Genomic DNA, 20,736 nt, shown 5'->3' with positions numbered 1-20,736 from the left:
TATTAATTCATGACCCCGAGGTCACGTTTTAATGCCCAAAGAGCTTCAGAGTTAGTCGATGCATTTTACAGCAAACCTCAGCAGGAGCAGGAACAGGTTTGGCTCCCTTTTAGTGGGTGACACATACACACACTCCTTCAATAATCTGCGAGCGACAAAGAACAAAGTGGCAATCTTTCAGTTACGCCTAGCGAGAATCGGCGTCCTGATGAAGGGGGCGGGGCTTGTGGGTGTGGTTTCGGGGTTTAGAGGTACAGGTGACGCGGCTCCACCCGGCAGTGGTGTCGCGTCTGGACCGTCGAAAGCTGTAGTAGTGGCTGCAGCTCGCTCTGATACTTGCACATAGAGGCCAGCACCTGAAACAGGTGAGACTCTCACCCATGGATTGTTCTCTCTTTACGGACATTGAAATGAAGGGAATTGATTATTGGCTTGGAAGGGGTTTTAATATTGTTCGTTTGGTAGGCACGACCTGCGAGATGTAAAATAGTTTGGAGCAGTAAAGAAAATTAACAACAGGTTCAAGATGGTTTGCTTCTCTGTAATCATCTTTGCAATCATGATCTAAAAAAAAAAAAAAAGATGTAAAATAATATTTCAGTTTTTTAGATACAAAACTGACTCATAACGTGGATTATGAAATTAAATGTTTCTTTTTTTTTGCTCAGATATACTGCTTGAATGCGAGGCGGCTAATTATATTCCGAATTTACTTCAATAAACAAGTCCAGCTTTGATTTAAGGCGAACAGGTTCGTCGGTGGATTAGAAGACCGATTTTTTTTCTTTATCAGGCATACCAATCAGAATTTTTGCAGCTGATGCGATGATGAAATATTTTTTCCCATAACTTGTAGGGGTAGTGGCAATACAAACAAAGTTATTGTGTTCCCAAGGTGCAGCCATAACTTAAAACTGGCACACAGTCGTTGTGTTCACACTGTCAAAGAATGGAGGCATTATTATCATACAGGGGCAGAATGTTCTCAAATGCAATAAGTGGCTTAAGAAAATTGCTAGGCATGAATTGGCACTCCCTTTTATTTAGTACAGAGGCCTTCTTGAAATAGTCTTATGTCCTCATTATTATTATTCAGACAAATCAAAATGTACTTTTAAGGGGATTTGTCAAATATTCACAAATGGACATGACTGAGATTTATTTTAGGCTTTGGTAGTGAAGTTTATTGATTCACCAAAAACATGTTTGATGTGTGATGAAAGTCCCACGCTGGAAAAAAATTTTGCTTCTGGAAGAAATGCACAGATGCAATATCCCAGTTGTAGAATTTCCTATAGTGGAATTTCCAACTTTTGTGATTTGCCACTGAGCATTTTGAGCTTTTTATATCATTAGTCAAAATGCAAAAACTCAAATCTTGCCATAATGGGATATCTCTGCTAATCTCAGAAGTTCAGCTGTGCGACGTCAAACTTTTAATGAGATAATTACCCGCGCCCGCTGCTCCTTTGTGAGTTGATTAAAGGAGGTCTGAGGATGAAGAACATTCCTCCTTCAGCCTGGTTAGACCAGCTCAGATGCCACATGGGGTCCAACCACACCTTTGGCTCAGGTTTGATGCCTGTGAGTGGCGAAGTGACGTGAGCAGGGCGGGGATTCATGACGCTTGTTGTCGTGACCGCAGAATGCAGACTGACCTGATTAAGAACTATTTTTATTATACAACTCATTCACATTTTAACAAAGCAACTTAAGTTTCTCTGACTCTGTATGGGAACTTTGATGTGGTTGAGATTTTACTAATATGAAAAAAGTTAGTTTTCATGGTGGCTTTGTTTTGTTACTTTTATTTTTTTCACCATAAAGGCTCATGTGTTAAACTAATTGCCAAGAACAAAAAGGACACTTTTGCAAAAATATTATTTCAAGTTCAGTTTTAGTTATTTCATTAGTTTTGGTATACCAAAATAACCATAAATGTTTTGCCTATTGCTCGTGATTTTTTTTTTTTTTTACAGACACTAATAAATAAAAATAAATAAACAATAAATAATAAACAAATATGGTTAATTTCCACTTTCCCTACTTCTACTGCTTGTAGTGGGTTTTTAGTTTTAATGTGGACCACTACAAATGTCCACATGAATACTTGATAAAAGATTAGGCGCTCAAGAAAGAAAGACAACTGAAATGCATATTCGCAATGATATCAGTGATATCGATCAGAGCAATGAAATCAATCCCGCACACATTTAAGCCAGCACGTCAGTCACCGACATTTGGTTTGACGCACCCTTCCATCTGTCCGAAAAAGCATGTCGTTCGCCCACATTCCTTTAGCGGAATATGTGAGCATGAGAAGCAATGACAATAAAGCATCATTTGCTCTGTCAAGTGTTTGAGAGACTTTATGTTTATTTTGCTAAACACTCAGCATGTGGACATATTTTTGTTGTTTTTACGTATGTAATTAACGTAGGCAAGCTACTTTCCATTCTTACATCTCGGGTAGCGTACATTGGTTACATTTTTTTTACAAGCACATATTTGCATTCCAGCAGTGAGGCCCAATGACAGGAGCATAGGTCGCCTTACGATGATATCTTGATTGTTTTGGCTACTGCGCAGATAAATGATTAAATATCTTCCATTTTGAGACATAATTTCAGTGTCTATGCAAACCTTTATCTGTTTCCTGCTGCAGCTGTGTTTATTTTTGTACGTAAGAGTGAGAAACACAAAAACATTTGATTAGCGTGCTAAAGGCTAGCCACACCCAAAAGGAAGCATGCTAAGCAACGACTACACCCGGGCGTTGCCCTGGTCCAGACTGCTGACAGCAAACATGCACACAATGCAGCAGCGTGGCCTTTAATAAGCGCGGAAACATCCCAAGCATGAAACGTACTCCACCGCTCAGGCTATTTACTCCCTCTAGAGGCAGGAAGCAGAATTACACAATCTAGAAGTTTCAGACTAATTGTTCTCTTCTTTCTATTATAGCACAATGGCTTCAGATGTGAAAAATCCTCCTCCCTACACGATTCCAGGTACGCTCAGCACCATCATCATTGCCATCATTTGTTCTCAAGGTTTCTTTTTCTGCTTTAGTTGAGCAGGTTGGAGGAGACAAGGTCAAAGTCTACCATGTGCATACTCCATTCAACCCTGTCACCACAGAGACTGTCTCACCTAACATACCAGGTAACAAAAGAACCACAAATCAAATTGATTTAAAACGTAGCATCAGTGCTAAAAAAAAAAATCATTATTGCAAGCCACGGTCACATCACGTGTCCTCTCCTTCAGTGTACACGAGTGGAGGCGGAGGCTTAAGCTCGGGTTTTGATGGCGATGCCAAAAAGACCTTTAGGAGCTACGACACATCACTGGGCTATACTTCTGGCATGACAACATGCCCGTCCTGCCAGCAGCAAGTCATGACCAACGTCTCTTACAAACCAGGGACGTATGCCTGGCTTATGGCTCTACTATTCTTGTGCCTTGGGTGAGTGACTTCTGCGTACACAAATGTGTCTCTCTTGGCCATGTAGTGCTGTTCAAGTATGTAAAATCACATAAAATCGTTCACACATAGAAAAATTGGCATCATCTAGCACGCAGGTGTCAAACTCAAGGCCCGGGGGCCAGATACGGCCCACCACATGATTTTATGTGGCCCGCGAAGACAAATTGTGCATTAAATTCATGTCATTACTAGAACTGCAAATTGTCTTCACTTTTAATATTTTTTTTTTAAATATTTGACCAGTTTTTACTCGTATGATTTGAAAATGAGTTACTTGTTTTTTTTCCTTCAGCCCCCAACCAATCTAAATGTCTGTGTGTGTCTTGCAGGTTGTGTGTGTGCTGCTTGTGCTTCCTTCCTCTGGTGTTAAAAAAATTCAAGGATGCACACCACACGTGCCCCCGTTGCAATAGACTGCTGCATGTGGAGAAGAGGAAATGCTGTGACTGAGCCCCCGCACCACCAATACACACAAGCACAAACACACACGGGTCAAAATAAGATGACCCCACAGCGAATTGACGACAACAACAACAACAAAGTCACTTTTTTTCTATGGGTGAGGCTGCTTGAGCTGGCATGGCTTTCATACTAAGCAATAAAGCAAAGCTCATTTCTCACTCATCTCCTCCCATGCACTTCTTCCTCCTGTTTACAGCCACAACAAACAATATCTTTACAAAGCTCTGACACCGCTGATTCTTATATCGAGTTCAAATGAAGGCCTGTACATACATTTAAACTTATTGTTTCTAGGGATCAATCATGTGAAACTGAAAAGTGGAAATTTCACGTTTGTGTCACAATGCAATAGAGTAAGCTATTCAATGAGTGTATGTCTCCGTTTATGAAGGACTTAAAGCTGATTAAGATGTTATGTACAGCAACCGAGTTTGAACCCACTAGCAACATGTAAAATAACTTTTATTCCCTGATGAAAACAGAAGCTTATGGCAAAATAACCCACCTGTTATAACTTGAATGTTTTCACATCAATCGTATTGCAAATATGAAAATTCGTTGCTATTTTCTTGGAAACAAAAAAAAATATATAAAATAGACTCTTTAATAGGATATAAATAAATAAATCTCTGCCATTAACCCCACAAAGACTTGTCTCATCTACTATCAATGATTATTTTAGAATCATATTTGTCGAATAAAAAGAACAGTCTATATGAATGCATGTGTGTCTTTCTTTTTGAGCCCGACTGACAAAGATTTTCCATTTTAGGGCAAAATTAAAAGCGATTCTAAATAATGAAAAAAAAAATCTGGCATGCAAGGAATAAAACAACTTCTGTTTGGGTCCCTTAACACGTTGCAACAACACAAATATGAATTACAGAATATACCGAATGCACTACAAAAGAATCCCGGATCAAAGTTTACGTTTTATAGTTTATCTGATATTTGGCCACGATCTTCACATAAATGGTAGGCAGGTAGCAGAAGCTCAACTCACCTGTCTTCAATTTCCGTCTTCCTGTCTCTGTCATTGCGCCTGTCCTTGGATGTTTCTCATTGGCTCGCATACAACCAGGTAAGTAATTGGCTGTGCGGAGTGTTGCATTCAATGTCGAGCAGGGAAAATTTTATATCGGTGTTTTTTTTTAAAGATTTTGTCTTGAATGTTTGGATAAAGTACTAAGAAATTGTTGGTCCCTTTGCATTAGATTGTTAATTATATATTGTCATCAAATCAAAGAAAATCACGCTGTTGTTTCCTAATATTTTTATCACAAAACAGATATGTTTTTTGGTATTTTTTAGGGGTAGGCAAATCAACCTCCAAATGTGGTGGTGGTGGGGGGCTTTGTATTATTACAAATAAATTTAAAGAAAATTTTATAGAGCTCCACCTCTACGTGCTTTTATTGAATAAACATTCATCACTTACCTGCAAGTCTTGTGACATGCATTTTCCTTGCAGTCACTCAAGTGCATGCAAGTTTTTTTTTTTTTAAAGTGTCATGACCCTAAAATATGTATGCATTCTGTAGAATGAGTTTTATTTTCAAGGTCTTGAGTTAAGGTGGTCAGCCAAAGATATAACAAGCATCAATATTTTTTTGTAGAAAATTTTATTCAACATACATTTTCCAGCAAAAAGGCAATATACAGGTATAGTTGTCGTACACTGCTGCTACACTGAGGATTTTCAATTGGAAAAAAACTGATGTGATTCTGTAGGTCATCTTTGTACTGCACTTTGAGACGAGACAAAACTGATGCAGTTAGTTTGGAAAACATATGCAAGTGTAACAGAAGAGAGAACTGTCAAATGATACATCAGGAACGCAAAGAAAAAAAAATAAAGAAAAACCTACACACAAGAAATATGAACAACTGGCTCCTTCTGCACCCCATAACAAAGGCGAGTGTTTCTCTTTAAATTTTACATGTTCATATTTTTAAATATACAATTCATAAATGTTGTCTTTACAGAGCCACACTAAGCATTGAGGAGCATTCCACCTGTGCTTGAAAAAAAAAAAATCATCACCGGGGATTTAAGTTTCTTACAATGCTGGTTTTTGTCCTTTACACAATCCTCAATGTGCCAGCTCGACAAGACTGCGGCTCCCTACCACACAAGCACAGTGCGCTTAACGCTCCCAACCACCAGGGGGAGACACATACTCAGAGCAGACAGGAGAAAGGGATGATAGATTGATGGAGAGAGGAGAGCTGCTTTGGTGTTACACGGGAGGAATGACTGAGAAAGCGGCAAACTAACAAACAAGAGAAACCCAGGGACTGCCAGTCACACAAAAAAAAAATCCAAATTGACAATTTCCAGTCCTGAGCTCTCTGACGTTAAGTGCCAGCGTGCAAGATGAAATAGAGACAAATATCTTCCTCATTTTTTCGCCGTTTTATTTTTTTTTTCTTCAAACATTTGCAGTGGATTCTTATTACTGTATACAAGTTCTGAAGAAAGACAAAAAAATCGTCTCCCAACACAACTAAGTGAGGACAACTGTGCGTAAACGTGGAAATACTTAACTTGTTGTTGCGCTAAAAGGGCAAGAGCAGAAAATATAAGAAGCACACTCGGGCTGCGTAAAAAGATGGATCTTAACAGCTCCCAGCTGTTTAGTTGTGGAGAAAATTTTATCCTCCCTGCCTGTTAGTCCTCGCAAACGTACTTCTACTCAACTCTCCTCACAGCAGCAAGTGTTTATTTAAAATCAACCCACCCAAAAAAAAAAAAGTGAGGCGGAGGGGAAAAAATTAAGTCTAGAACTTTATGTATATTTATATAGATATATACATTATAGTATAATATTTTATCCTGTGTCACTTCTCCACATATTAAAACCCAATTGAATTCCTGCCACTTCCAGACAACACCACGGGCAGTCGACGGTTAAGAAAAGCCAGAGAAAGGGGTAAAATGTAATTAAGAGATTGGCAAAAAAAAAAAAAACTAGACAAAACACGAAGAAAAAAAAGAAAAAATAACAGGAAGTCATAGTTGCAGTTTATATTGGAGTTGAAGGAGAATCCATCAGCTGCAGCAAAAGGGGGGAGCCGAAGACAAGAGCCAGTGCAGAGCTCGCTTGTGTCCAGGCAAGGAGGGGGGGGGCCAAAAGTGATGAGCACACATACGAGCGCCCACATACACGTGCATGCGCACGCACACTCAAGCGCACACTTCCACACGCGCACACCCGTGAGGTTGGTTACAGTCAGTTATGGTGTGAAGTAGGCAGGAAGGAAGAGGAGGAAGAGGAGGAGGAGGAAGGACGGGCTGCTTTAGTTGTGAATTTTGATTGCTTTCTCCAGGTAGGTGTAGCGACCTCTCTTTGGAGCTTTGTTGAAATGATCCAAGCCCAGCCAGGGGCGCGGGTGAGACATGTTGCCTGCGGTGCGGGGGAAGGACACACAAGAGAGAAGAGAGAGAGAGAGAGACCTTTGTCAATGGACTGCTGGCAGGTTTTTGAAAGGGGGGAAAATCCCAAAAAAACCATGAGCTCAAGATACCCGGCTGTGGTTCAAAGTCCTTCAGGTTGACCTCGTATTCGTCTTCAGTGATGTACTGATGTCGGCCCATCATCACAATGGCAAACTTGAACTGCAGAAGTGAGAACAGGGCAAGCATGTCACATAGATGTCGGTGCGCAATGTTAAGCCACTTGGGTGTTGAACCTACCTTCTCAAATTCTTTCTCTTGGATCTCCAACATTGTCTGGATCCTCCTCATCACCTCCCGAAAAGACTCACCCTGTTACGAGGGCAGAGATGAGTAAAAAAAATGGACAATTGCACAACAGAGACACACAGACAAACCTGTCTGATTTTGAGCAAGAAGGGGATCCCAAATGTGCCGAAGACCTCCTTGTGGAAATGAGCGACAGGGATGAGCAGTTCGCTGTCCTTGTCCAAATCAACCTGGTCCGCAGGAATCTCCTGGATGACCAAGACAGACAAGAGTGAGAGCAGTCACAGGTGAAATATAAGGAACAAGCAAAACACGTTTTAACAAGGCCTTGATGGCTCTAATTTGCGTTCGTTTTTTCCCTTTATAAAACATGCAGCGGGTCACACTGACCCGCGACCGTCGAGACGGCAGCAAAGAAGCGGACTTAACACACAGGCGCACATACAGACCTCTATTCTGAAGGTGCGACTGGCAGCCGGGGATAAACATTCTAGAAGCTCGTCCTCCTGGTGAACCCCGATGATTTTATAGCTTACTATCTCTAACAGCCTGCAGGGAGAATGACGGAGGGCGGATTAAAACTCTACACCGCTGACATATCTAACAAGAAAATGGCTGAAACACAGATGCAGGCGTGAGGGCGAGATACCTGAGCTTCTCAGAGCCTTTTTCGGAGAGCTCCACTGCCTTTTTACATTCATCCAACAGGTCGCGGACGCAACCGTGTTTGTCCGGGTATAGGGTGATCTCCTGCGGAGAGCAGGGGTGTTTAACTCTTCACATCGCACGTCGAGCGGTATGTTCGGGTGTACTCGTACGGGCCTACCTCCTCTCGGAACTGGTTGTTGAGCCATATGGATTTAAAACTCCGCCTGTTCTCAAAGTCGGTGATCTTCATTTTCAACTGCATGTGAAGGGGTGGAAAATCACGACATGAATATTACACACGTTGCTTTTTTTCAACGACAAAAGCACGACGTCGTCACCTGCTGATAATAGAGTTTCTTGGGCTGCCGAGGCTTAAAGAATTGCAGCAGGTCCCGCAGTGTTCCCTCATAGTTGTGTCTGAGAGGATTCCCTGGACCGTCCCTGTACCTGGCCACCACACCACCAGGCAGGGGGGGGAGGATGGAGAAAAGGGGCAAAAGGGGGGAAAGGAGGCAGAGGGCAAAGGGATGGAGGGCGGGAGCCGTGGAGGTCAAAAAGTGGGCAGAAAAGTGCAGAAAAGGCAGAAGATGTGGGAGGAAGAGGGGAGACAACAAAATAAGGTGGGGGGGGACAGGTTATGCAACATTTCTTCAGCATGTCATCCAAGTCAACCGTGTCAATGGCAGCACATGCAGGCCTCTATTATCGTGCGTTCGTGCATGTGGGGGTGTGTGTGAGAGAGTGACGAGCCTCCTACCCCTGCGACTTAAAGAACTGCAGCAGCATGGGATCTGTGTTCAACCTCTGGGCTACCGTCTTTGCCACCTGACACACACACACACATCCCAACCATGTTAGCACTGGCAGCTAGCGGATCATCTCCACTCGTTTCAAAGTGTTATACCTGAAAATAGTTCATGCGATTGGAGAGTGTGACCACAAAGCCCGGGTCATTGTGGATGGTCTTGTCACAAAAGATGACATCTACTCGGTAGTAGAGGTCCCGGAAATATTCCTTGGCCGTCGGTAGCTCGCTGCTGTCGTTCTCCGGGTCGTCCCTGCATAGTCGAAGGAGAACGGATGCATCATGACAGCAGAATGTGTGGCTCTCTTGGTTTGGAAAAACAAACATTGAGCAGTGCTGCTCACTTCTGGAAGACAATGATGTCCCCATCCATGAGTTCATCCAGGGCCTTGTCCAGAGAGACATCGTAGTCCTGAATCCGCTCTGTTAGATTGGGCTTAACTTCCTGAAACAAACAAGGAGGGCATTGTGGGACATGAAGTACTTTCAACCGGCAACGTTAAGCTCGCTGCTGTGTATGTGAGAAAATCAGACGCTATAAATGTGCAACGAGAAGAGTGCGTCAGAGTTAGCGACTTGTACAAAAGGTGAAAGTGAGAAAGAGTGGGGAACGCGCCAACAAGTGTGCGTGACAGAAATAGATCACCTCATAGAGGATAAGGCTAGTTTCCTGCTGAAAGCCTGCTCGCTCACACATGACGGGTATCAGGTCTCCTGGTAACACACACAAGAGCAGAAATAAACATTCCACGCTTTTCGACGTGGTGGCGTTGTATACGACATGCTGGCTTATCCGGATGGGGCTGCTACTGACTTATTTTGCAGGATATAGGCGTGTAGATATGTCCACAATAATTTAAGCTTCTGGTTTTGGGGTCATACATCTTCAAGAACAACATGACATCACCTGAAAGGAGGAGAAAGACGGGATATTTGCAAAATGCTCTGATCAAAATATTCAAACAAACTCAAAATGTTGTTTTATTTCATCATGGATATCAAGTTGACAAGTAACTGTGCCAAATCAAATTCCATATAATCAGATGATTGAAAGCTACAGTGACAGCACCAGCTCTTCAAATGAGACACTCAACATAGAACAGGGCACCTTGTCTCAATTCTGCTATAGGTACTTACGATCTTTGTCAAACTTGGGTAGCGTGGCCCCACTGGCTGCCAGTTCGGGATCCACCGTCTCCAGAAATATTGTCCATGGATTCTCGTTGTCACTCAAGCCAATCATCTACGAGAGAAATCTTGGGTAATTGACCAGCCGGAAACGATAATAAAGAGAAAAAAGATGTTCCCTGGCAAGCACTCACCGACTTGTTGCAGTCGGCCTCGTAGTCGAGCATTGCGGGCCGCTTAGTTCCGTTGGTACGAGCTTGCATGGGCCACAACCTCATCTGCTCCTGTGGGAAACCCTGCAGGCGCATCAATGTAGTGCGTTCACGGTGCAATAGGGAAAATCATAATGGTGACATCGCTGTAGGTGTCGTGTAAACACGTTGGGCTGTTGACTAAACAGTGGCATCTTTGTGCAACCATCTGCTTGCCCTGTATCGTTCAGACGTCTGACAGCCGCGTGTCTGTCTGCTTTTCACCGTGTGAATGAGAACAATTTGCTTGGGTCGTGCTTCCAAAGTGCACTCTGCCATTTTCCCTCTGGGGATTGATAAAAGATGCCTTATTTGCTGCTCTAACATATGATAAATAAGCAAAGTTATCAACAAACAAGTCTCGGTCCATTTCGACAGCGCTACCTTATTTTCCTAGTACACCAAAACATTCATCTTGACTTTCTTGCAAGCGACAGGAGTGCTTTCACATGTTCAAATTGATTCAGCAGAAAAACGGCCATGATATAGGAAGCCGACAACTGACGAGGACGGTGTGAAAAGCATCATCAGCAACACGATAAGAAAGAGTGATGGAAAGTGCAAAGGCTCAGCTTGGCCCGTATTCCTCACCATGGTCTGGGAGAGGTTCTGGACAAACTCTTGCAGCGTGGAGCTCTTCAGGACTTTGAAGACGGTGTACTTCACCTTCTCTTCATCATACATGTCATTACCCTGATGACCACAGAACTGGTCCTCTGTCACCATCTGTGTACAGGGAGAAGCCATGGGATGAATAAAATACAAAATATACTAAATACAGAGTTGAGCCAAAGAGAATGCTTTGGTTTCTTGAGTTCCTGCAGCAGATTGAAAGGTGCCAAAAACAGAGGTTGACTGTCCACAGCAGACGGCCTGCTTAGACAAGACCCCCTTTTATTACCGAACGTTGTCAACTAAACTGACAGCCATGCCAGCAACAATCACCTGCTAACGTTTAGCTTCGACGCCTGACTAGTTTTGAGGCTTGCACGGCACACGAGTCTCCATTGTTACAAATCCAAAACCCACATGTCAAAATAAGACAAAAAAGAATAAAAATAAAAGCATTACATGTATTTTAATTTAATTGCTGGTTGCTCAGAGGTAGAAGGCGCGAAATAATGTTCAGTCAAAATAAAACCAAAATTTGTTGGGACTAACTATGTGAAGACTTTTCCCCACCTGAACTTGCATGTAGAGATGAGCCTCTTGACGCTCCTTCCTCTTCTGTGCCTCTACCCTCTTTTCCTCCTGCAGACGCTCTACCAGCTGCTGTGGTATGTCCACATCAGTCATGGGGAGGAGCACCTCACCTGGAATGAATAGACAAAACGCACGTGTTAGCCGAGCCCATCGCTTACGCACTTTCGAGGTGCCCGGAAGCCGGCTGGCTCCGCTCCATAAATCCGGTGTTACGTACTCAGCTTGGATTCCCGTATGTAGACCAACATGTACGCGTTGGTGCAGTGGCGAACAGAGAGGTCGTCATCGTGTCCCCCGTAGTTGTGCTCAATGGCCTCTTCCTTGGTGCAGCGTGATACAACGTCGTCATCAAACTTGCACCACTGCAGCGGAGCACAGACGGGGCGGAGAGGGTGGGAGGAAAAGAAAAGAAGAGAGTGGCACAGAGCACTTAAGACAACCATTTATGTAGGTTAAGTGACCACATAGCAGAGACTTTCAAACTATATTTCAAGACATGCTCTGGCTGATGCTCTGTCAGTGCTACTCTGCTGGTGACAAGGATTATTTCGCCAATCTGCTTTTGAACGAGCAGGCTTTGAAAAGTCAGCCATCAAAAGTCACTGTATAAATCTCACGGATGAAAATGCTTTCTGTGGCTAGACAGATGAGCATCTTCACAAATAGATTCCTCATCCAACAACAGAGCTGACAGATCTATCGGCCGCAAACAATCCACACATAACTACAAAAAGACAGAATTTTTGATTAAATGAATAAAAAAAAAAGATGTCCTCACTATTGGTTCCTTGACACTCACTTTGCCGTCTCCTTTTGGATTAAGGTAGACGACATAGTGACCGCCATGGTTGTCTCCGCTGTGCACGAGCACGGCGTGCAGGATGTAGTTGGCTGGGTCCTTAGAGTCGGGCTTCTGAAGGAACTCATCCAGCGGTAATTGGTCTGGAAACTCAAACCTACCCAAGACAGGACAAGAACAGAACGGATGATGAAAGTTCAACTGCGCCTCGGAGACTCTATATTCTTCATTATATTAAACACTGTGGAGCAGAGATGGGCAACTTTGATGATTGCCTGGTATAGTATGTGCAATCCATACATCCCGTTCGATGGTTTCAATGTAATGGAGGACATCGTCACAGGGATGACTCATGGCTCGCAAGCTTAGGGTGAAAAAAAAATCTATGCGGAAAACTCAGCTAGTGTCACAGTGGATTGTTCCAATAACCATTAGGGGCAATAATTTGCCGTGCAAGGTCACAGCCTGCTTTTCACAGAGAGCATGTTGAAGTGATGCTGCGGCCGTTGTCATACCGGTCATTAATCTTGATGTTTTGGTCAGTCTGCGGATCGTACATGAACCTCATCAGCTGCAAGTGAAGGATGGGTGGGAAAGTGAGAAACTTTACTCCTTTTTCAGCTTCCTAGGGCGCAAACAAACAAACAAGTACCTGGTAAGGACATCACATCCTGAATTTTGACTTGACAGGTTGTGGGAAGCCCTTCTTAGGCAAGTGCAGTGATTCCCAACCACTATGCAGCAGCCCAGTGTGCTGAGCGAGATCATCCGGTGTGCCGCAGGAAATGAGCCCATTTCATTTATATAGCTCAGAAAATTATATTATCTACAAATAGCTACAAACCTTGGTAACCTTATCAATGTTGCCATCAAAAGATAGTTACAGGCAAAACAATGAAATGGTCATGCACTGAATAATAGAAAGGACACGATTGTAAAAAAACAAATATATATATATTTTTTTCTAATGTAAAATATGTGCTAAAGTACTACATGTGTCAATTAATTTGGGTAGGACATATTGGGAATGAAAGCTTACCTGCAGGCCATGTTCTCCGGCATCATATTTGTTGTCTCCGTCTAACTGTTCAGTTGCAACGTAATCCTTAAATGACTCAAAAACTGGAAAAGGGAGAACATTTGCGAGATGAGATATTAAAAATGGTGGTAGCATAAAACAAATAAGTCATCAATTTGAACGTTTTTATCAAGAACACAGACCGACCGTGACATTTTTACCAGTGCTGACCTAAAAACTACTCAATTAAAATCACTGTGTACGACTGGAAACAAGTTTATTTAAAAATAAAAGCGCAAATTTGTTATGCTCATACTCACTGTTCTTCTTTCCTTTTATACTAAGCTGGATGTCATAGTAATCCTCTATCCGCTCTGATCGGTAGTCCACATGCTTGCACTGGATGTATGACTGGAGAGACGCACATACACACATATGTAATCTGTAAATACAATACTTGTGAGACTTTAAATTTCTTAAAGATCTTTTTCACACATGTGAGCACCTCGTTACTGCGTCAAACTGGATAAGCCTCTCAAGCCAGTTAGCAGAATTGTTTAACAACCACTTAACTTCAAACACGCCACGCCTGTCAAAGAGAATGATGCGGATAGAAAACCTACCACCATCTTTCCCCTGAAGAGTTTCGGGATGGTTCCCTCAACACATGTGCCTTTCATTTTGTTCTCCACATTGTCAAGGAGCTGAAGTACACACAAAAAAAACAACAGAAAATTTGTTTTCAGCGCTAACACACATACACATTGTTTTGGTTTTATTAAAACTCACCACCCTGCAGAGCTCTTGAACATCATGTTGCATGAAACTATCTAGAGTTTCCCATCTACAAAACAAACAGAAGCAAACAGTAGAGTTGTGAGGAGACAGTAGCTGCAGATTACCGCGCAGAATTCCCTCCGGGTTGAGACACCACTCATTTACATGAACGAAACTCCAACAAAGGCACACTTCAAGTATCTGCTTTAGTTTTGGTGAGGACCTCCACACAATAATAGTTCTTAGTCTGTTACCTAAAACCATGTGACAGATTACTCAGACAGTGAAGAGCATCATGACTGCCACGTGTCAATCAATGGTGCAGTCCAGTGGTTCTCAACTCTAAAAGGTTTCAGAACCCTTGATGTAGTGTACTCAAATTAGCATGCAATGAAATCTGATGCCCGTTTGGCCAGTCGTGAGTGAACTACGAGTACATTAGACTAAAATTTCAAGTAAGCCGGGTTTCTCAGAAGCATGCAAATTTTTGATATCCTGAGCCAACACACTATATCAATAGACAAGTGAGCAATGTGTAAAATGCAAACATTATGGAGACAAATTCTTCACTTCATTTTTCTGTGGTACTTGTAATTCTACACAACCAACTCTAAAAAAAAAAAAAAAATTGAAATATTTAGTTACCCAAAAGACTTGGTGAGTTTCTTGGTGCCAACGGGCTTGTCGCTGTGTTGCAGCTCATAGAAAACCCTCTGCAGTGCCAGAGGAACACTCTTGGATGAGTCGTCTCCCTCTGTGGGCATCATGTATACTGCCTGCAATGATTGGATTGACACTTTAGGATGACAATTTTTTTTTTCCCCCCATCATTAGTCATTTCTAAATGAACAGATAGACGTCTAAAAGGACAAAACATCTCACCCGGCGTAGTTGGTTGGTGAAGAAGAGTGTCTGTAGTAGGCTATTCATGTAGCAGGTCGCTCCTTGGTTCTTGAGTCCTACATAACCTGTGTGCTTCTTTGAGTCCCAGCTGGTCACATACAAAATAAATGTTATTGTTTGAATGCTGCATGCCTTCATGGACACTGCTGCTGAAAAAGCCAGACTTGGACAGCTGGGGCAACAAAGAGTATTAAAAACTACATACGCTACTCCATGTGGGGCATCCGCCTGGACGTAGACCTCAAATGTGACTTTGTCGTCATCAATAAAGCCCCTCTCTGGGTCAGTGACGTCCTGCAAAGCAATGTCAGGCACCGAGTTCATAAAGGGCACCAGGAAGTTGAAACAAAAAGAATGTGAATGTACTTACACTCCAGGACATAAAGTTGGAAAAGCCCCAATCGTTCTCTTTGTGGAAGAACAGGTGACCAATCCTACGACTGAACGACTTCTCGTCGTCTTTGTAGTTGATGATCTTTAGCATGGCTTGTGCGTGGCACGACCATGACCTGAAGACAACACGATAGGGTGCCATAGTTATCGTCTCAAGGCTTACTTCACATGGCATTTGAGGCTATGTTCATTTTTCTTCATCTAGTACTACTTTGCATGAAGCGCCAAGTGAACATTAAACATGGCAGTAAAACCAAATCCTACTTAGTCAGACAAAGTCATAATTCAGAGAGAAAACACCTACGTGGAGTCTGATTCCGCATTACACTGCAAGAAGAAGCCCACACTCTTCTGGTGTGGCCGGTCAGCGTAAAAGCGTGGCATCACCATGATCTTCCATGGGAGGTTGCGGACAAAGCAGGACGGGCTGAGAACTGACTCACTGAGGCGACTGAAGCGCTCCACCACAAACCTAAAGGTTGCTTCTGACCGCCAACTGGTGTCTAGGGTGAGGGAAAGGGAGGAAGTGAGAAAGGGAAGCTAATGCTAATGTGAAAAGGAAAGTTTTGTGCCCCTCCTCACCGTCCTCCATGTCTTCCTCTGTGTTATTGTGTCCGTCTGCCATGGCCATGTTACCATTGATGACTGGGTTGGCTGGAATTCTTGGAGGGTCGTCTGTATCCCCAGCTGAGCGGATAGAAACAGAGAGACAATGCCATTATTCTGCATGACGATCGGAGCATGGACATCGGTCATAAAATGTTCTCCTCTTGTTGTACACATTGCATCCATTATTGGAAATCCATTTCCGTGGGATGTATGCTCAGAATCAATGTTCCAGAAACGTAATACTGTTCAAGGATTCCTTCAATAAGTCGCGTGAATCGGCAAATTTACAGACAGTGACTAAAGACATGTTGACCTTTTTGAAAAGGGTTGTAGCATTCAAGCAAGCCTAAAAGAAACAAACAGAGGGACGAGTCATGGACCAGCCGACCTCCTCAGGCATTTGGGAATACAATGCTGCATGGAAGTGTAACTCCAGGCTCCGAAAAGCTCCAAATGAATGTCATCTAAAGCGTACAACCACAAGAACAAAACAATGGATTCACCGTAAGAAAAATCGGCCTATGCCAGAGTCTTGACCCAAATCTGTGGTGTGACTTGGTGAGCTGCATGAGGAACCTCCCTCACAATTTGATGGGTTCTGTCCAATTTTGCAAGAAACACTGGTAAAATATGAACAAGTCAAGGCTGTTGAATGAGCTAATGGTATGAGTCCCTCTAACAGATTTTGGTTGTACCGGAGGTTATAAATCTTAATTTCTGACCCCAAAAACATGACTCACTGGTTTGTCAGTGGAACAACACGGCAACTGTTTGCCAGACTGCCATTAAAACTATTAATACGCGCTTGTTTAGTTCCTTCAAATTTGAACAAATAAAAGATCTCACCAGTCGCTCCGGTTGATTGATAAACTAATGACCATGCTTTTCTCTTGCATTTGGGGCTGGATTCAGCGTTGGTGGGAAGACGGTCATTACCAAGTGATTTTAAAATAAGTGATGTCCTTTTGAACGCTGCATCACAAATGTTTATCGCTGGAACTCAGCACCTCCAAAATCCTCCATTTTTAGGAGACCTACAAAATTTGGTGTTATTAACAGTGCACCATTTTCAACAATAGACTGGTCAGTATTTGTAAAAGTAACACTTACATCATGGACTGACCAACAGTATAGATTTGTAAATAACGAAATTTACCATATTGTGACATGGGAAGTTACAGCTTGTGAGTTTAAAATATTATGCAAAACGATGTTGAAATCATCATCCGGCTGGTAAAATGATAAACATAGCTGCTACACGTGAAAATCATACAATGCAACATTTAATAAGTCTAAGTACCTCAGGATTACTCGGTAAATTTAAGCGACCATTTGAACGAGTCATCTTGTGTGCTGGTTAAGAACGCTTGACAGTGCGTTTAACCAGAAATTCAAATCAATAGGGATAAGTGACGCAGTGGATGCTGAGGGCTCGCAGACTTGTACTTGATCCAAAATGATCATCGGGAAGAAAAACACATTTGAAATGGTCTACACGCTGACAAGTTATGGGTGCTTGCTGCAATGTTGCTGGCAGATGTGCCGCGACTACTGAGTGGACTAACAAAAACAGAGATGATTAAAAATGGCGAGCTCCATGCTGTTCGGTCTCATACAATGAAGCAGCAAATCCCCGCGCTGCTCCACAGTGGGCCTGGCCTGACTGCGGCGGCAACATTAGTAAACATCCAACCACCATATCGCCATTTAAAACTCATTTGGAGCAACGCATGGCTGTTTTTAGAATTACTTGTTATCTCGATCGCATAATCACGCCACATATTGCCAATTTGGCAAAGCGGCACTGACGCAGCTGCGTTAGCCACATAGCTCGTTAGCAAACACTTAGCCAGCGTCCGTTTTCTGTTAAAGGCCGTCATTAGCAACCATTAGCTGCTACTGTGACAAGTAGGAGCTAACAGCCTGCGATAAACGACAGACGACAAATTATCACCCAAAAGTACAGCTATACACGCTTGAAAAAATCGCGAGGTGTGAAAGTAAGGTTTAAACAGGTGCCAAGAAGAAGCTTGTAAAACACAGGCCACCATTTTAGAACGCCACACACCCCCTCCGTCAGCGTTAGCTCAAGAAGCTAACTAGCGTGTTTAGAGAACGTACGAAGCCGACTGGGCCTTGCTGTTAATTGCATAGCTTTCAATTTAGCCCCAAGCGTACGTTTTACCGGCTAAAAACCATCGAGTCTCAATCAGAAGCATACATTGTAATTCGATCAAAGTTTACTTGCGTTCACGTTGGGAAGGCCCCAAAACGAGTTTCTACTTCTCAGGCCCCCCTTGTGTCCTCACGTCACCAAACATGATGATGCTAACGCATAACATGAATTTGTCGAGGAGCTTCAGAAAGTAGGTCTTCATGCCTCGATCACGTAAAAATGTATTCGTGGGCTCTTCAGCAAAAAAAAAAAAAAACCCGCAGGTGCCACAAGCTGTCAAAATTCCACCCACCAGTCACCCCAAGAGAATGGTAATGTTATATCCAGCAGTTTGTTTTAATTATCAGATTATCAAGCCCACTGTTTACAAACACTCAAAATTGCACATCAGCACTCTGTCCACTGATCACGTACAAGAAATGAGCTAACGCGAACAGTAAATTAAACGAAACGTGTTCTTTCTTAGCATATGAATGAATGCTTCAAACGACTTTTAACCATCTCGCTTGGGTGGTTTTCTTGAGCATCCACAATCATAACTTGAATGAAGTCCCACAAAAACTTCAAGCTTAAAAAGCAAATGAGGTCAAGTCTGCAAAAGTATGCTGCAACGTACGCGCAATCAGCACAAACGCAGCCGGTTAGCTACGGGCCCTCATGTTTACTGTAAAGTTCAACTCCCCTTGCACGGATGCAACTTCATGCACACTTCGCGTAAAGGCCTCAGTGGTTTAACAAATGCTTCCAAGTGCAATCACTAACCTTCCATTTCCATATCCTCGGGTTCGCTGAGCTGCTGCTCGCCGGCTTTCTGCTGCTGCTGTTGTTGCTGCTGCGTGTGGTGATGGTGGTGGTTCATGTTGGCAGCTTTTGTTGCGATGCGGGGCTCCCTACTCTCTCGGTTGCCGTCGACGTCGCCCGAGGCCGGTTCGTATGCGAACCAGGTTCTGGACTGCTGCTGAGGTGTGGTAAGATGCGGAGGTGGGGTGGACCGCTCGAGCCTGGGCGGCCGGGCCTGCTCTGCTGCGACCTCGGCCTTGTCCGCTGTCAGCGCCGGGGATTGAGGAGGGGAGGTCGGTGGGGGAGCGGGTAGAGAAACGCGGACGTATTTGCTCGCTATTCGCCCAATTTCGGCGCCTTTGGTGGGTGCGAGTAGCTGGCTTGCTGGGACTACGGCTCGGGACTCCGAGGAAGGAGGCCCGTTGAAAGGAGCTAAATTATTCCGGCTTTCCACCGGGAAGTGTGGAGCAAAAACACGACCCGCACCTGGTGGAACAAATAGCCGGTTTACAGCTAGCTTAGCTACCTGACACAAGGTAGCCGAAAAACGCTAAAGATACAACAATGAAAACAAAAGCTCTGGCAGTAGACACACATTCAACAACTTTGCTTGCGATATCCCCAGTCCGTGTGCTCCTCCGTGTGTCCCTCGCCTGGGGAAGAGCGGAGGAGAAAGCTATCCATTCAAACCAGGTTGCAAATCGGAATAGCTTGCACTGACGTTAATTTGGAAGTTCGCGGAGACGAGAGTTGCCGCGGCCCCAATCCAAACAGATCACCCACAAAAGCGTCCCTACTAACAAAAAGCGGCAGGCCGTCGCATTCCCGTCAAAGTGCCGTTCCCCAAGAGGAATGTGCGTGATCATGCAAGCGTTGTGACTTGAGTGGCGCTGGCCCTCGACACGCTCCTCCCGTCCGTTTGTGCGAGGTTCAATGTGTTGAGTCAAAATGGCGGCCGCGATCTTCAAAGAAATGTCACATCCGCATGGAGATCCAAACAGTGGCCCAGCCCCGCAAAGGTTCACTTCCACCGCTCACCGGCATGCGAAATAATCATCATATGCGCGTCATCCTTCACTAAATAAAAATAAATAAAATAAAATAAATAAATAAAGGTACGGCAAATTAAAAACAGGGACATTTGCAGCTGATCGTCTTTACTCTGTTATAATGGGGGAAAAAAAGACATGTTGAAACCTGTTTAACATCCGCTTTGTCATATTCCTCATTTTACCTGACCATTGTTGCTAACTTGAATCATAATTGTATATATTTTTAAAAAATTTATCCTACAATTGTCAGCCCGAATTATTCGGTCAATCAGTTAAATCAAACAAAAACGTTTCAACCTGTTAGCCTCTATCAAATTGGGATTTTTTTTAGCATAATGGTAAAGGTGGAGTAAAATTTTTACAATCAGTATCAAATTGGAAATTTTTTCGCATAATGGAAAAAGTGGAGGAAAAAATACACAGTTAATTTCAGTGTCGTATGGGTCTTATTTATGGTACGCGGGCTCCCTCTCGTGGTCACTTCCCAGATATATCTCGAATTTACATTTACAATAAACTTAAATAACTGTTTAATT

At 43.2% G+C, this 20,736-nt stretch overlaps 2 protein-coding genes across 5 annotated transcripts; one reads left to right on the top strand and one right to left on the bottom strand.

Moving 5' to 3' along the window:
* Positions 1-205: 205 nt before the first annotated feature.
* On the top strand, positions 206-4,672 carry litafd (LITAF domain containing). The gene is made up of 5 exons (XM_049744917.2): positions 206-365; positions 2,965-3,011; positions 3,073-3,165; positions 3,271-3,469; positions 3,820-4,672. Exons 2-5 carry the CDS (start codon positions 2,969-2,971, stop codon positions 3,938-3,940), a joined length of 456 nt encoding a protein of 151 aa, XP_049600874.1. The 5' UTR covers positions 206-365; positions 2,965-2,968; the 3' UTR covers positions 3,941-4,672.
* Positions 4,673-5,555: 883 nt separating this feature from the next.
* On the bottom strand, positions 5,556-19,634 carry usp7 (ubiquitin specific peptidase 7 (herpes virus-associated)). 4 transcript variants are annotated; one of them, XM_049744856.2, is made up of 31 exons: positions 19,131-19,634; positions 16,166-16,270; positions 15,888-16,086; positions 15,561-15,699; positions 15,396-15,484; positions 15,170-15,278; positions 14,933-15,063; positions 14,300-14,354; positions 14,134-14,214; positions 13,831-13,921; positions 13,532-13,614; positions 13,008-13,117; positions 12,472-12,649; positions 11,911-12,055; positions 11,673-11,803; positions 11,082-11,216; positions 10,434-10,535; positions 10,249-10,354; positions 9,926-10,018; positions 9,758-9,825; positions 9,456-9,556; positions 9,211-9,364; positions 9,064-9,131; positions 8,645-8,753; positions 8,485-8,562; positions 8,308-8,408; positions 8,108-8,207; positions 7,787-7,906; positions 7,650-7,721; positions 7,481-7,571; positions 5,556-7,359 (listed from the first exon to the last, which is right to left on the bottom strand). In XM_049744856.2, exons 1-31 carry the CDS (start codon positions 19,225-19,227, stop codon positions 7,253-7,255), a joined length of 3,348 nt encoding a protein of 1,115 aa, XP_049600813.1. In that variant the 5' UTR covers positions 19,228-19,634; the 3' UTR covers positions 5,556-7,252. The 4 variants fall into 4 exon arrangements, with proteins under 4 accessions (XP_049600813.1, XP_049600811.1, XP_049600814.1 ...); XM_049744854.1 differs by having other exon boundaries at positions 8,645-8,747; XM_049744857.2 differs by lacking the exon at positions 19,131-19,634 and adding an exon at positions 18,437-18,573.
* Between the last annotated feature and the right edge of the window lie 1,102 nt (positions 19,635-20,736).

The sequence above is a fragment of the Syngnathus scovelli genome, chromosome 16, assembly GCF_024217435.2.
Source record: "Syngnathus scovelli strain Florida chromosome 16, RoL_Ssco_1.2, whole genome shotgun sequence".
NCBI classification, from domain to species: Eukaryota; Metazoa; Chordata; class Actinopteri; order Syngnathiformes; family Syngnathidae; genus Syngnathus; species Syngnathus scovelli.
The sequence above is the reverse complement of the archived record's forward strand: the minus strand, read 5'-3'. Positions and strand labels throughout refer to the sequence as shown.